Here is a 12,554-nt window from a genome sequence, read left to right as displayed (position 1 = left end):
TGCCAATTAAGGTTGTGAAATCACATCCTTGGAAATACTCAAAAGTTATCTGCACATGTTCCTGGGCAGCTGGCTCTGGGTAGTCCTGCTTGAGCAGAGGGTTGGACTAGACAACCTCCAGAGGTCTCTTTCAGTTTCAACATTCTGTGATTTCTTAGGGCTCAAGGCAGGTGAAGTGAAGTAGGTTACTCAAGTTCTTCTGTCCCTTCCTTATGTGGATGCTAACAGACCTGTGCAGGTCCTTCAGTGGGAGAGAATGAAGGCCTGACTTTAGCACTGCTAATGCCACATTTGGGCTTTACCTTGCTTGGGACTGTCTTTCAGACATGTACAGTGTAACTGTGCATACAGTGCTTCATATTCCTGAGGGTTTTGAAGTTTGTGTTTGGTCATGGTCTCCACTCCAAACCTAGACTGGTACAGAGAAATTGGAGATTTTTGTCAAACAATTAACAGGAAATTATTTAAATTTCCAGTGTGCTAGCTTTGAATTTTGTCTGATATATAAGCAAACCAGTTGGAAAAATCGGTTATTTAAGAACTAGCTAAAACTTGTTTCTTGACTTGACACCTTTTACTCTCTTTGTCGAGATGTCAGTAAAACCTGTCCTATACATGACTACTATGAAGATATTTCAGTGTTTGGAGAAGCTTTTCAGATGCTCTTCATGAGCAAATGGATCTTGATATCATGATAGATTTTCCCTGTTTTACTTGTGGATTCTCTATAATAGATGCTCATAACACTTTATCCTAAAATTTCGAAGAATGTCTTTCTCCTTTTATATGCAATTTTGAGGTGGTGTGTTCTTGTGTTTAAAAAAGTAGTGTGTAATATGTAACTGCTTTTAAATGACATGAAGATTTTCCCTTCCTTTAAAAATTTGATATTATAGGTGTTTTGTTGGAAGTCATCTAACAACTCCATGAAGCAGTGTCGTTGGGTGTATGGCCGGCAAGTCTTCATGTCTGATGTTGCCTTGAATGGGAATGAAATAATGTTTGTCACACATGATGGTGAAGCCTTTACAGGGAAGTGGCTGGAAGAAGGGAAAAAAACCTCAGAAAAGAAAGGTTAGCAGTGATTTCTTAGTGGTTTTAAAGTACTTTTAAATCAGTAAAAAAGTTTAATTGAATCTTTACATTCTCTAACAGTATTATGTGGCAAGTTTGTTCTTTCCTCTGTGACTGACAGTTTTTAACATTTACTGCTACTGAACTCTTTCCTCAGTAATACTAAGATTGACTTTGCACCTTTTAGGTGGAGGTTTCTAGGAAAAAAATACACTTCTGAAGAATAATAGTAGCACAATGATCTAGTGTAATGATCTTGTCACATATTAGATGATGAGTCTGAAGAGAATTGTTACTGAGCAAGAGAAGGAGCATATACTTGCTTGCACTGCTAAGTCTGTGAAACCTGTTTCCCAGTCCCTTATCCGGGCACAGTTCAGGGTCCAAAGCAACTTCCACCTTATTAGCTTGGCTCATATTACTGAAAGTAGGTCCTGATTGTTTTTCTGCGAGGAACTTACCTGTCTCGTACAGGACAAAATTTTAACTGAAATTGTCAGCTCTCCTCCTATATATTCTGTTTATAAGCAAGCTGAAATCTTCAGCATGGTTTAGCCTTATTCAATTACTCCGTCGATGGACATACTGAAGTCATAGTCTCACCTTTTTTGTTGTATTAGTTGTATTTTAATTAGCAGGATCTTTCTGTGTTATGTATTCACTTTCTGGTTTTTTTTTTTAACAGAACCTGTAACAAGCCTTCAACATCCTTCATGTGATGTGACTTGTGAACATGATACAACCAGTGTGTATGAACGAATTAGACTTCAGAAGCTGACTTTTGTCCACCGAGCTGTCAGTATTGCCACTGATCCTAGTGGCTGCAATTTTGCTGTATTACAGTCTGATCCTAAAACCAGGTATATTTAAGATAGCAACATCTGTCATTTTTCCTTTTTTTGTGTGTGATTGGGATTGAACAATTCTTTTCCAAACCATTTTTTGGCCCATACAGAAGTCACAGTAAATACAGTTATCCATACTGCTAGAGAATAGTACTTTGTTGGTAATTATGTTGAAGTTATCTAAAGGCCTAAGCTTTTGTGTTTGCATAATAATAGACAGTATTGATGTTTTATCTGAAGTGTTTAAGGCAAGCATTTGCCATGTATTTCCTAACACACTCTGAATTCTAAATACTGTAGAAATTCACCCCTTCAGTAATTACCAATAATCAGCTTTTAAATAAAAGTGACAAGTGAATTTTTGTTTGTTTGGAAGGAAATGTATAAAGTAAAATAAATAAATAGAATACTGGACCATGTTTCTTATGCTCTCATAATAGTTTCCAACATTTTTGATAAATAGCTGAACATTAGCTTTTTTCCCTTATTGCTTTAGTTTGTAATATGAAGTACAGCAAGCATTTCTGTGTTTTCATGTTGGAAAAATGTGATGAAGGTAAGATAGTTCTGATAATGCTGGTACAGTTTAAAGGCAAAATACTATATACTGTAAATATACTGAAGTTAGACAGGTCTTATTTATGTAGTTTAATTGCCTAAATACCATATAATTAGTTATTTTTGTAAATAACAAGACAAGAAATGTTCAGCAGTGCGACAATGTAAGAAACAAAGAAACCAAATGGAAACATTAAACATACTATGTAAAATGTGATGAAGGTTTTAAATAGTGTTTGATTATGGATTTAATTTTGTTTTAGTCTCTATGAAATTCCAAGTGTGTCACTATCAAGTTTTGGAATGGATTTTGGCAAACTGTTAGATGAAACAGATGAAATGGACAGCATCCATGATGTGACTTTTCAGATCGGCACGAGAATGTACCCCGTGCACAAATACATCTTGGCCGTACGCTCCGACTTCTTCAGGAAGCTCTTTCTTTCCAGTGACAACCAGCTAGACACTCCAGACATCTACCGTAAAGATGAAGATGCTGTTGGATGTGATCTCTATGTAATTGAGAAGGTCCATCCAGATCTGTTTGCATACCTTCTGCAGTTCATATACACTGATACATGTGATCTTTTGACTCATGGTTATAAGCCAAAAATCTCATATAAAGAAAAATCTGACGAATATCAAGATACTTTAATTTCTAATCTCAGCAAAATGAGCTTTGATGAAAATGTCAATGGAAAGTCTGCATTTGAGATTTATAGAAGTAATCAAGTGCAAGTTATAAATGAAAAACAGAAGAGCAAATCTAAAAAAGGCAAAGCTGGTGATGAAGCTAACCTCATTAAAATGTTGCAAAGTGTGGCAAAGAAGTTTGGGCTCAGCAATTTAAGTGGAAGGTAGGTGAAAGGAAATGCATTTCTATTTTGACAAGCTCTCCATGGAGTTTTTTTATGTAAGTTGATCTAGCTTTAGTTATTATGATGATAGTAGAAATTAAGATACTGATATTAGAATAGAAACTAGGCGGAGATAATGAGGGGATGCTACTTAGGAGTACATATACTCCAGTACATATAGGAGTTTCAGGTTGGTGGGTGGTGAGCTATTCCATCTCTATTTGGGCATCACTTGTTTTGTATCTGCTCATTCTGTTAGCATTATTACTATTTTCCATTCTTTTTCTGCCCTATTAAAACTGTCTATCTCAACCCACAAATTTTACTATTTTTTCCCCAATTTTCTCCCCCATCCCACTCGTGGGTGGTGAGGGCAGAGTGAGTGAGGGAGGGGCTATGTGGTCTTCAGCCAGATGAGTTAAACCATGGCAGTATTCTCTAAGACATGAGCTCTGTGAGATCTGATATTGGGTGTAAATCATCTGACTTTCCACAAAGACTGTCGTAAAACATCAGTACTTGTTATGTTAGAGACAGCTGATCTAACTGAATTTTGGACTGCATAATTTCTATACTGTGGTCTGTAGTCTAGCAGTTTTTTCATGAGACAACAAATGTGTTTAGTATAAAACACCACAAAATAAATTTAAATTCTTGTTCAAGTGATGTAATTTTTGTGTTACATACTGAAACAAATGGAATTGAGATCAAATGTCTCTGTAGAACTGCATTAATCAGTCTGGGTTTGTTTTTTTTTTCCTGCATTTGTCCTTTCCAAAGAGGGATATGAGCTTTTTCAGGGTGGTTTTCTTACTGTACTTCTTGCATGTGCAGCCAAAATGTCCATGGCTGTGCATGCAAGCAGGCTGCTGCTAAAACTGAGTTCCTAAGTAACATTTCTGTGGTAAAGTACTTTGCCTTTAAAGGTGCCTTACTTTGTAATCCACCAGCAGCCCTCTTGTGTCTTTACCATCCATTCACAAACTTCTTTGATGAATTAGGATGCTAAAACAGCCTGTGCTGAAATTCACATCTCTTCCCAACCAGTGTCTTTGCTCAGTTTATTCACTGGTAGTGATATGTATTTAGCTTCCTGGTTTTTGACCCTATAGTATTGAACTTTGGCATTCACTATACAGTATAAATTTCATCTAAGATAACAAATATATATCTAAGATGAAGAAAGAATGTCAGTTGCATTTTATACCTGCCTTGAAGACTTTTCAAGTAACAACTGTCTTCTATTTTTGTATGATGATACGTTTTCATATTCACAATATGAGCCACTGAAGTACTGTTACTTTGTGAAACTGTTCTCAATGATTTGAACTGTATACTAATTGTATTGCTTATTACTAATGTTAATAATTTGCAGGTTGGATGGAGTCAGGTTAGAAAATGGAAAAATTAATGTTGTCAACAAGAAGAATGGGAACAAACCAAAGTTAAATCAGAAGAAATGGTAATTTTTTAAAATCAACTTTCCCTACCCCACCATCTTCCTCTTAGGTCATCTCTTTACGTGTTAAGTAAAGGCTAAGGTTGATCCAACTGCATTTTAATTTCAGGTATACAATTGTCTCTATCATAGTAGCTCAGGTTTGGAAGTTCTCTGTAGATATTTATAGACTTTATCTGTAAATCAGTAATTGGGGATAGATTATGTGTGGTATATCCTTGTCTCTTTTTACTGACCTTAATGTGTTCTGTGGATTAACTGTGTCATAGAAGGCTAATACTAGGAAAAATGTTATGGGTAATCCAGTCAAAAGCAATTTAACCTCTGTAAATCTGCTTTCTGTAACAATAAGAATACATGGATTGGAAATAAGCAAATGCATAGTATGTTCTCTAATTTGCTTTTAGCAAAGTGATGTTTTTTAATTCCATTGATGTGATCGAGTTACTTATACCCAAAGTCCTGAATAGTCTGTCTGTATAGGAAAAGCAACATTTCATGACAGTAGCTGGTTTCACAGAATTTGGGTTCTTTCTTAAAAGGCATCACCAAGGCCTATGGTACCTCCTGATATTGAAGAAATAGGTAACTTAACATAGACCACTTTAAGACTGACGAAAATAAGCCATAATTAATTTTTTTAATCATAGCATTTTTGAAACAGTAATTGAGTTTTGAAGGAAATATTTCAGATGGAATTTTTGAAGCTTAACTTTGGACAAGAAATTCTCCCTAGAAAATATTGTGCCTGTTTTTTGGGTTCATGTTCTGTGGTATATTAAAGTTCAGATGTGTGTTATTTCAAACTTGCTAAAGTTAGCATTTAATTGTAGAGTTTACAACTTGTAATAGTTGTAAATCTTCTGAATAGTCAGAGTTCTGATGTTATTAAATATCTTCTAGTTCATACCTCTGCGATGTGACCCTGAAATCTTTAGATGGAAAGGAATTCCCATGTCATAAGTGTGTACTTTGTGCAAGACTTGGTATGTGTGTGGATTTTTATATCTTTATATAACATAAGTTATATTGTCTTTTTTAACTGTCATTTTGTTGTATCTTGAACTGAAATGCCTTTCTTTACAGATTATTTTCACAGCATGTTAAGCAGCTCATGGATTGAGGTAAGTTTGCCAAAACCATGTGTGATGGTACATTTTTTTTGCATCAAGTGAGTGACAGCTTTTCAGTTTTTCCTACAATAACATATTTCAAATGCTAGGGAAAAGAAAGGGTTGGATTCTTTGATTCTGTTTGCAAGGAAAAAACCCCACAAGCCACATTTTTGGTTATGCTGTATTTGTATTTTGTATTTGTATTTGTGTATTAAATGAGAGTAGTAAATGTAATACTGTATATCAAAGGAAATTACTGCTTTTGTTTTAGGGGTTTATTTTGAACTAGTTCACGGATTTATAAAAAATACTGACTGGACTGTTCTTATGGGATACTGCTTTGGATGAATTTTCATTTTCTTTCTGTACAAGATTGTACAATTTAAATAGTATGCAGATTGGAATAGCTTGTCATATGTACTGAGTGCAAGAGAGAACAGGATCGAGGGTCAGTGTGTAGAACTCCAGCTGACTTGCTGTTAAATGAAATAGAGGATATCAGGGACTATTCTACTTAGTGACCAACTGCTGCTTCAAAAAGTGTAGATCTTTAATTTGTCTTGGTTCCTATTTGTCACCTGTGTGTCAATGCCCTGGTTGTTCCTGGACGTTGTAATTTCACCAAATGTCTCTGTTAAACTACCTGAGCACTATTGATAATGTTTACGGAAAGAGAGGAATGGTCTAAGTGGAGAAGCATTTTTCTGAGACTGAAAACTAAAGCAGTGCACAGGAGTTCCTCATATTTCTTAGGTTTCTGGCAATACATTTAGAACATTAAGTACTTAAGTGTAGTACTGGCTGTTCTGTTCTGCTGTGAAACAGAGCTTCACCTGTCCTCCAGGTTACTTTGCTGCCTTTTCCCAGGTCATCCCTGAGAAAACGTATTTGCAACACTGTGAGACAAATTATGGATTTAAGGGGTTTTTTTCAAGTGTCGAGTGCCCATTTGTATCATGGTTTTTTGTATATCAGTAGTATGTAGTTCATAAGTTGTCTATTATTTTGTAAGTAAACCTAAATCAACCAAAATTAATAAGTAAACATGTTATGAAACAAGGGCTGTAGATGTTATATAAAAACCGTCATTTCTGTAAGAGATTTTTAACCTTTAGAAGGAAAATATGTCAGTACCAGTCACGTGTTCTAAAACAAAGTAAATATTTTAGTGTGAAGCTTTATTTGGGTACCATCTGAAGTAAACCAAAATTGTTAAACATTGATGTTGCATAAACACAAATGGTGACAGTTGCATGGTTTAGTGGCCAGTGTTTGCTCTTATGAAAGCTTTATCTTAATGGTTAGGATGGTTTTCAAATGGAGGGCTTGATGAGAACCTGATTTTCAGAAGTACTAACAGTAGCAACTACTTCAGTAGTATTGTTATTTGGGAACTTGTGATTTCATTAGCTCTTCTGACCTTGAAAGGAAAGCAGTTCAGTACTTGCATAGAGGGGTCCTGTAGTTCTACTTTTAGGCAATTTTTGGTAAAGTAATATAGTCAAGGAGAATTGTTAGAGTAGAGGATCAAATTGATCAAACGTGAAACTGTTTCATGGGTATTTATTCAGAAGTTTGAACAGATTTTAATTGCTTTGCTACAATCAATTCTTGATTGAGAAACTTGGAGAGATTTTGTACAAATGCTTAATTACTTAACTTTGAAAATGTGACCTTCCCATCTGAGTTATTTTCTTAATATAGGTACTGTCTTAATTTTGTATTTTATTCCAAGTAGTCAGCCTCTCTTACTCTTTCTATTTCTTCTTTTTTTTCTTTAAATACTTCTCCCTTTTAGGCTACCTGTTCAGCTCTGGAAATGCCCATCCATTCTGACATACTGCAGATAATTGTGGATTACTTGTATACAGATGAAGCTCTTGCCATCAAAGGTGCCATTAATATATTTTCAACTGTAGCTCTTGCAATTTTTGTATTTTTAAAATAGAAATTCAAAACCTAATATGCTTGTGTTGGAGTTATATTTTAAAAAAATCAAAATTCGTGACTCTTAGGAGTTTGAGAGGATAGCAGTACCCCAGGCCTTGTTTTACCTTTTCTTTAGTTTGTCAAATTGCAGTTTTCCTTTTCCCTCCTTCTGTTGCTTCAAAAAGTGAACTGTTGGTGCTCTTCTAAGCTATTTCTTGTGCTGTGAAAATCCCATAAAAATTTGCAAAGCCATTATATTTGTGCTTTGGTAAAATCTCATTGGAGCTGTCTGTTATATAGTTGCTCTTGATTTGCCCCCAGTGTTTATATGATGCTTTGTTTTCCAGATTCTCAAAATGTGGAATTCATATGTAACATTCTTGTGGTAGCAGACCAGCTTCTTATATCCAGACTCAAAGAAATCTGTGAAGTAGCCATTGCAGAAAAATGTGAGTCCTTCCACATGTACTGTAAAGGGTTAGAGAACAAAAAATGGTATTTTTAGATGTTCTTGCCTCTTGCAGCACAGAATTTGTGTATCTTCCTTTCAGGTGATTACATTTTGATGTTTATTGCATGTCTGCTAATAATTGCTTCTTTAGTCTGAGCAATGTTCTAGGTTAGCATGATCTTCCATTACTTATGCTCATGCTCTTTAATAAAAAAAAGTTTAAAAAAAAACCAAAAAAACCCACTAACCCGAATGAAATCTTCGTTTAATTGAATTGAAATTTCTTTTCTTTAAAATATGATAAAATTAATTCTGTTTCTATTTTTGTCCTTGTATTTAGTGTTCCCTCTCTTCTCTTTCACTCTCATTTTTATTTTCTCCATACTAAATTGAAACATTTGTAAGCTTAACAACTTTTCTTGCTATTTATAAAACTTGCTATTTTTATCATTCCTTTTTCCTTTTTTGTTTTGGACTGTTGGGTTTTAATGTTTTGAGACTGATCTGTTTGTAGGCAGAGCTTTTTAGTTCTGTGAAGCAGCCATTGCATACAAGCTGCTACAAAGTTACATGGAGCTTCCTATAGCTTATGGCCATGGGAGCATTAGCGTTTTTTCTAGGAATGGGGTAGTGTAAGATATGTTTCAATAACTAGATCATGCTGCACAATAAGTCTTAAAACAGCTGCTTGATACTACAGCCAGTTATCTAATTTAGTTTGTTGTGTTTTGTTTCTGCAGTGACCTTAAAGAATGCTGCTGAGCTGTTGGAGTTCTCAGCAATGTATAATGCTGAACAGCTAAAATTGTCCTGCTTGCAGTTCATAGGACTCAATATGGCAGCTTTGCTTGAAGCAAGGTGAGCAAGAGTGCATTTGTATTCATGTATTAGTTGTAAAATTTAAATATCCCGAAACGGTAAAAGGATTGGAATAACTAATACGGACAGTTTAATGTTAAAATGGAGCTGAATGCTCCTAGTTTAAAGGTAGACTCATTTTTGTCAGTTTGGGAGAGAGAAGCTAGTTAAATCTCTGTACATATTGTACCAGTTCTGTAGTACAAAACCATATGTTAGAGTCTGGCATGAAGAGCCTCTCTGGAATTCAGTGGGCTTTAACATTAGGTCTAGTATTTTCGGGGCTTTAAAAGTGTTTTGCAGATGCATAAAACTGCTGTGGGGCACTTTTTTTCCCTCCATTTGGAGGTTGTTTTTTTGGAGATGGGGATTATTGGGGGGATTTTTTCTTTGTTTTAGGATTGATTGTTTTTTTTTTTTTTAACATGGTTGTTAACAATACATATTTGATTTGTTTAAGTAGGTATATTAAATAGCTGCTTCATTTTCCAAAGAGGATGGGCCTGCCCTCTGGTTGTCTTTTTGCTTTAATGTCTGCAGTAAGAGCTGAACAAATTAATTTATTATCCTTGCTTTCCACAGTGGTTCTAAAGTTTTGAGAAACTGAAGGTGTGCTTTGGCCTTCCTTCTCTTGATGCTTTTGGACAGGCCATCAAGTTGTTTCCTAAGTACATACCATCTTCTCAGAGCAAACCTTATCAGCTCTGATTGAAGTTCTTTTCTAGCAAAACCTTAAGAAAAACACCAAAAAACCCAGCCAAAAAAAAAAAAAGAATCTCGATTGTGAGGTCTCTCTGTCCTTTTTGTCAGACTTCTTTTCACTTAAAGAAGTTCTTAGAGATCTGAAAGAGTTCAGAATGCCGGCATTTCATTGCCATGTCACAGAGCGGCTTCACTTGCATCCCAGATACAGAAGTTCATTCATTTTAGCATTTTCCCTCTTCACCTCTCTGTAAAATAGAAACATTCTAACCTTTAAATTCGGAGAGGAGTGAAAATCTAGTAATGTTGCCTTAAATATTACTTGGAATTCATACTTTTTTCCTCTTAAGCCTACATGTAATATTCTTACTACGATTAAGAGTCTATCTGTATTTTAGTGAAAATCTGAAATGTTAATATTGGGTAGAAAGACTTTTAATTTGAGAAACCTGAGACAGAACTAAGTCCTGACAGCTTTTTGCAAGGAGAACTGCTCACAGGGACAAGACAATTCTGTTGAGTCAAGTTTGTTGCTGTAGTATCGTTTATTGGCATAAATGTCTATGTTGTGTATTGTGTTTGAGTTTTATGGAGAATTCACATAGTTTTGGAGTATTTAGATACATGTCAGGAGGACAGTATGCAGAAATAGGTAAAGCAATGACCAGTTCTTGTTAGCTTAACTATATAGGTCTGTTTTGGCTGTGACCTTAGGTAAAGGTAGGTGTGAAGGTTGTGTATTTAATCCTGCCCTACAACAAAGGTATTGATTAGTTTTTATTTTGTATTCAGTGTCTTCCTTTAGATTCTAACCACCATGAATAGGTGATAATACCTGTAGGTAAGATTCATCCAAAATGTTCATTTGAATTTTTCATTAATGTGATTTTTTTTTATAAGCTGCTAAGATTTATTTGGTATTTAAGGATAAAAGTAATTTTTTTTTAGGACTCTGGATGTTTTAAGTGATGAAGTTGTGAAGGATCTTTCTGTTTATTACAGGAAAATGGTAAGTTGTACAACTAGAGTGTAGGCTGATTAGATGTAAAATGAGAATAGATAAAGTCTGCAGCTTTGATCACTCTCAAGGAGTTAATGTTTCATTATTCACTAGCTGCTGCTGCAACAGTGTGTTTTACATTAATTTGTTATAGACTTTAAACATATTAATGTTCTGTAATTAACAATTGTTGCATTGTTTTGCTTGCACTGTTCCATGCAACAATTGTTAATTACAACAGTGTAAGCAAACCTATGGAAAAGAACATCCCTTAGAAGAAAGGAGAAGAAAGCTGAAAAGTTCAGAGTGATCGTATAGATCTTAACATCAGTAAGAATAATGTGAAAATTGATCTGTAATGCAATGGTGAAAGCCAAGACACATTATAATCCAGTATTCTCTTACTGTAAAAGATAAATGTTTGCAAAATCTTTAAGCTTTTTTTTTGGCCATAAATTAACAATAGATGAAACATAGGCATTTTGAGTCTGTCACTTAAGATATTTCTCCAGTTTTGCTTGAAGATATAACTTAAGTTTCATAAGCTTGTTAAGTAATTAATTATCTGATGTGTGAAAGTGTTTTAAATGACAAACGGTTTTGCCTCTTGCATAAATTTGCTAGCATACAACTTCAGTGAAACTTACTTTGACTTTTACAACTACAGATTCCAGCTATGGTCAGGAGAGTAATTACACCATATCCAGATGGACCTGACATAAGTTCTTTTGAGCCTGAAGATGGAGAGAACTTCATCTTTTTAAGGGAAGAAATGAATACAGAACAAAATTCTCAGTAAGTATTTGTTTCTCATCAATATTTTAACTAGATGAATTGTGTGTGGTGTTGGTGCCTGACTGGGTTTAAGTTCAGAATTTAAGGATTAAAAAATGAGATTTCAAAGACCATTCTCAGTTTGCTTAAGTCTTTGAAAATGTTGCAAACTGCAGCAGAGCACTTTCAATTTATAAGTGGCATATGGGTAAAGGTTGCAAAATGAGCATTCACAGCGATGTTTGGGGGTTGTGCATGTGATGAGAGTATCTGTATATGTGTGAGACCAACTGTGCAGTTCATTGTACTTCACTGCATTAGGAGAGTTCAAAAGAGAAAAAACAAACTTGAATGTACTATAGATCTGTATGAAAAATTGTGATAATCTAAATTTCTTGATATTGACAGACTTGTAAAGTGAAATACAGAGCTTTGTAGTATGATAGGATGGCTTGGTAACAGGTTTCTGAACAGTGGGATGAAATGTCAGCCTGCAGAAAAAACCTCACCTGCAGTATTGAGTATGTTCTGAGCACTTGTGTCAGGAGAAATTGCACTAAATAAACTAGTGTAGGTAAGAACTAGAAGATCAAGGAAACTGAGAGGCTGTTTTGTATTCAGCTTCAAGCATTTCAGTGTTTTTCAAGACTGGGTGGTAGCTTCTAGGGAATTGGGTAGTCCTAGGATTAAAAACCAGACACCCCAAGTACTGTAAGGTAGTGTTGCAGCAGTGATTAAGTAGTTCTATACTTACTTAACAAAAAGCTGCTTAGAGAATCTTTGAAATAGGGCACTGTAGCTGCATTTAATGTAATTCTGAATATCTAGTAGTTTTGTTTAAATGAAAGATGCCTTTTATCTGATTTCACTAGTCCTAATAGCATATACGGGAACAGATGACATTTAGTTAGTATCACCCTGTATGTGCTTTA

The 12,554-nt window shown here is 34.9% G+C and overlaps 1 protein-coding gene across 3 annotated transcripts in view; it reads left to right on the top strand.

Moving 5' to 3' along the window:
• The window catches only part of IBTK (inhibitor of Bruton tyrosine kinase), a 52,921-nt gene that overhangs the window by 21,969 nt on the left and 18,398 nt on the right, over positions 1-12,554 (top strand). For all 3 annotated transcript variants that reach the window (XM_084202515.1, XM_084202514.1, XM_084202513.1), the window contains 11 exons: positions 897-1,074; positions 1,760-1,934; positions 2,741-3,334; positions 4,710-4,796; positions 5,697-5,779; positions 5,880-5,917; positions 7,707-7,800; positions 8,185-8,286; positions 9,029-9,146; positions 10,797-10,857; positions 11,516-11,643. In XM_084202515.1, coding sequence (XP_084058641.1) covers positions 897-1,074; positions 1,760-1,934; positions 2,741-3,334; positions 4,710-4,796; positions 5,697-5,779; positions 5,880-5,917; positions 7,707-7,800; positions 8,185-8,286; positions 9,029-9,146; positions 10,797-10,857; positions 11,516-11,643 — 1,658 coding nt within the window. The remainder of the gene's footprint in view (positions 1-896; positions 1,075-1,759; positions 1,935-2,740; positions 3,335-4,709; positions 4,797-5,696; positions 5,780-5,879; positions 5,918-7,706; positions 7,801-8,184; positions 8,287-9,028; positions 9,147-10,796; positions 10,858-11,515; positions 11,644-12,554) is intronic.

This window comes from Fringilla coelebs, assembly GCF_963513975.1.
Source record: "Fringilla coelebs genome assembly, chromosome: 3".
Classification (NCBI taxonomy): domain Eukaryota; kingdom Metazoa; phylum Chordata; class Aves; order Passeriformes; family Fringillidae; genus Fringilla; species Fringilla coelebs.
The sequence above is the reverse complement of the archived record's forward strand: the minus strand, read 5'-3'. Positions and strand labels throughout refer to the sequence as shown.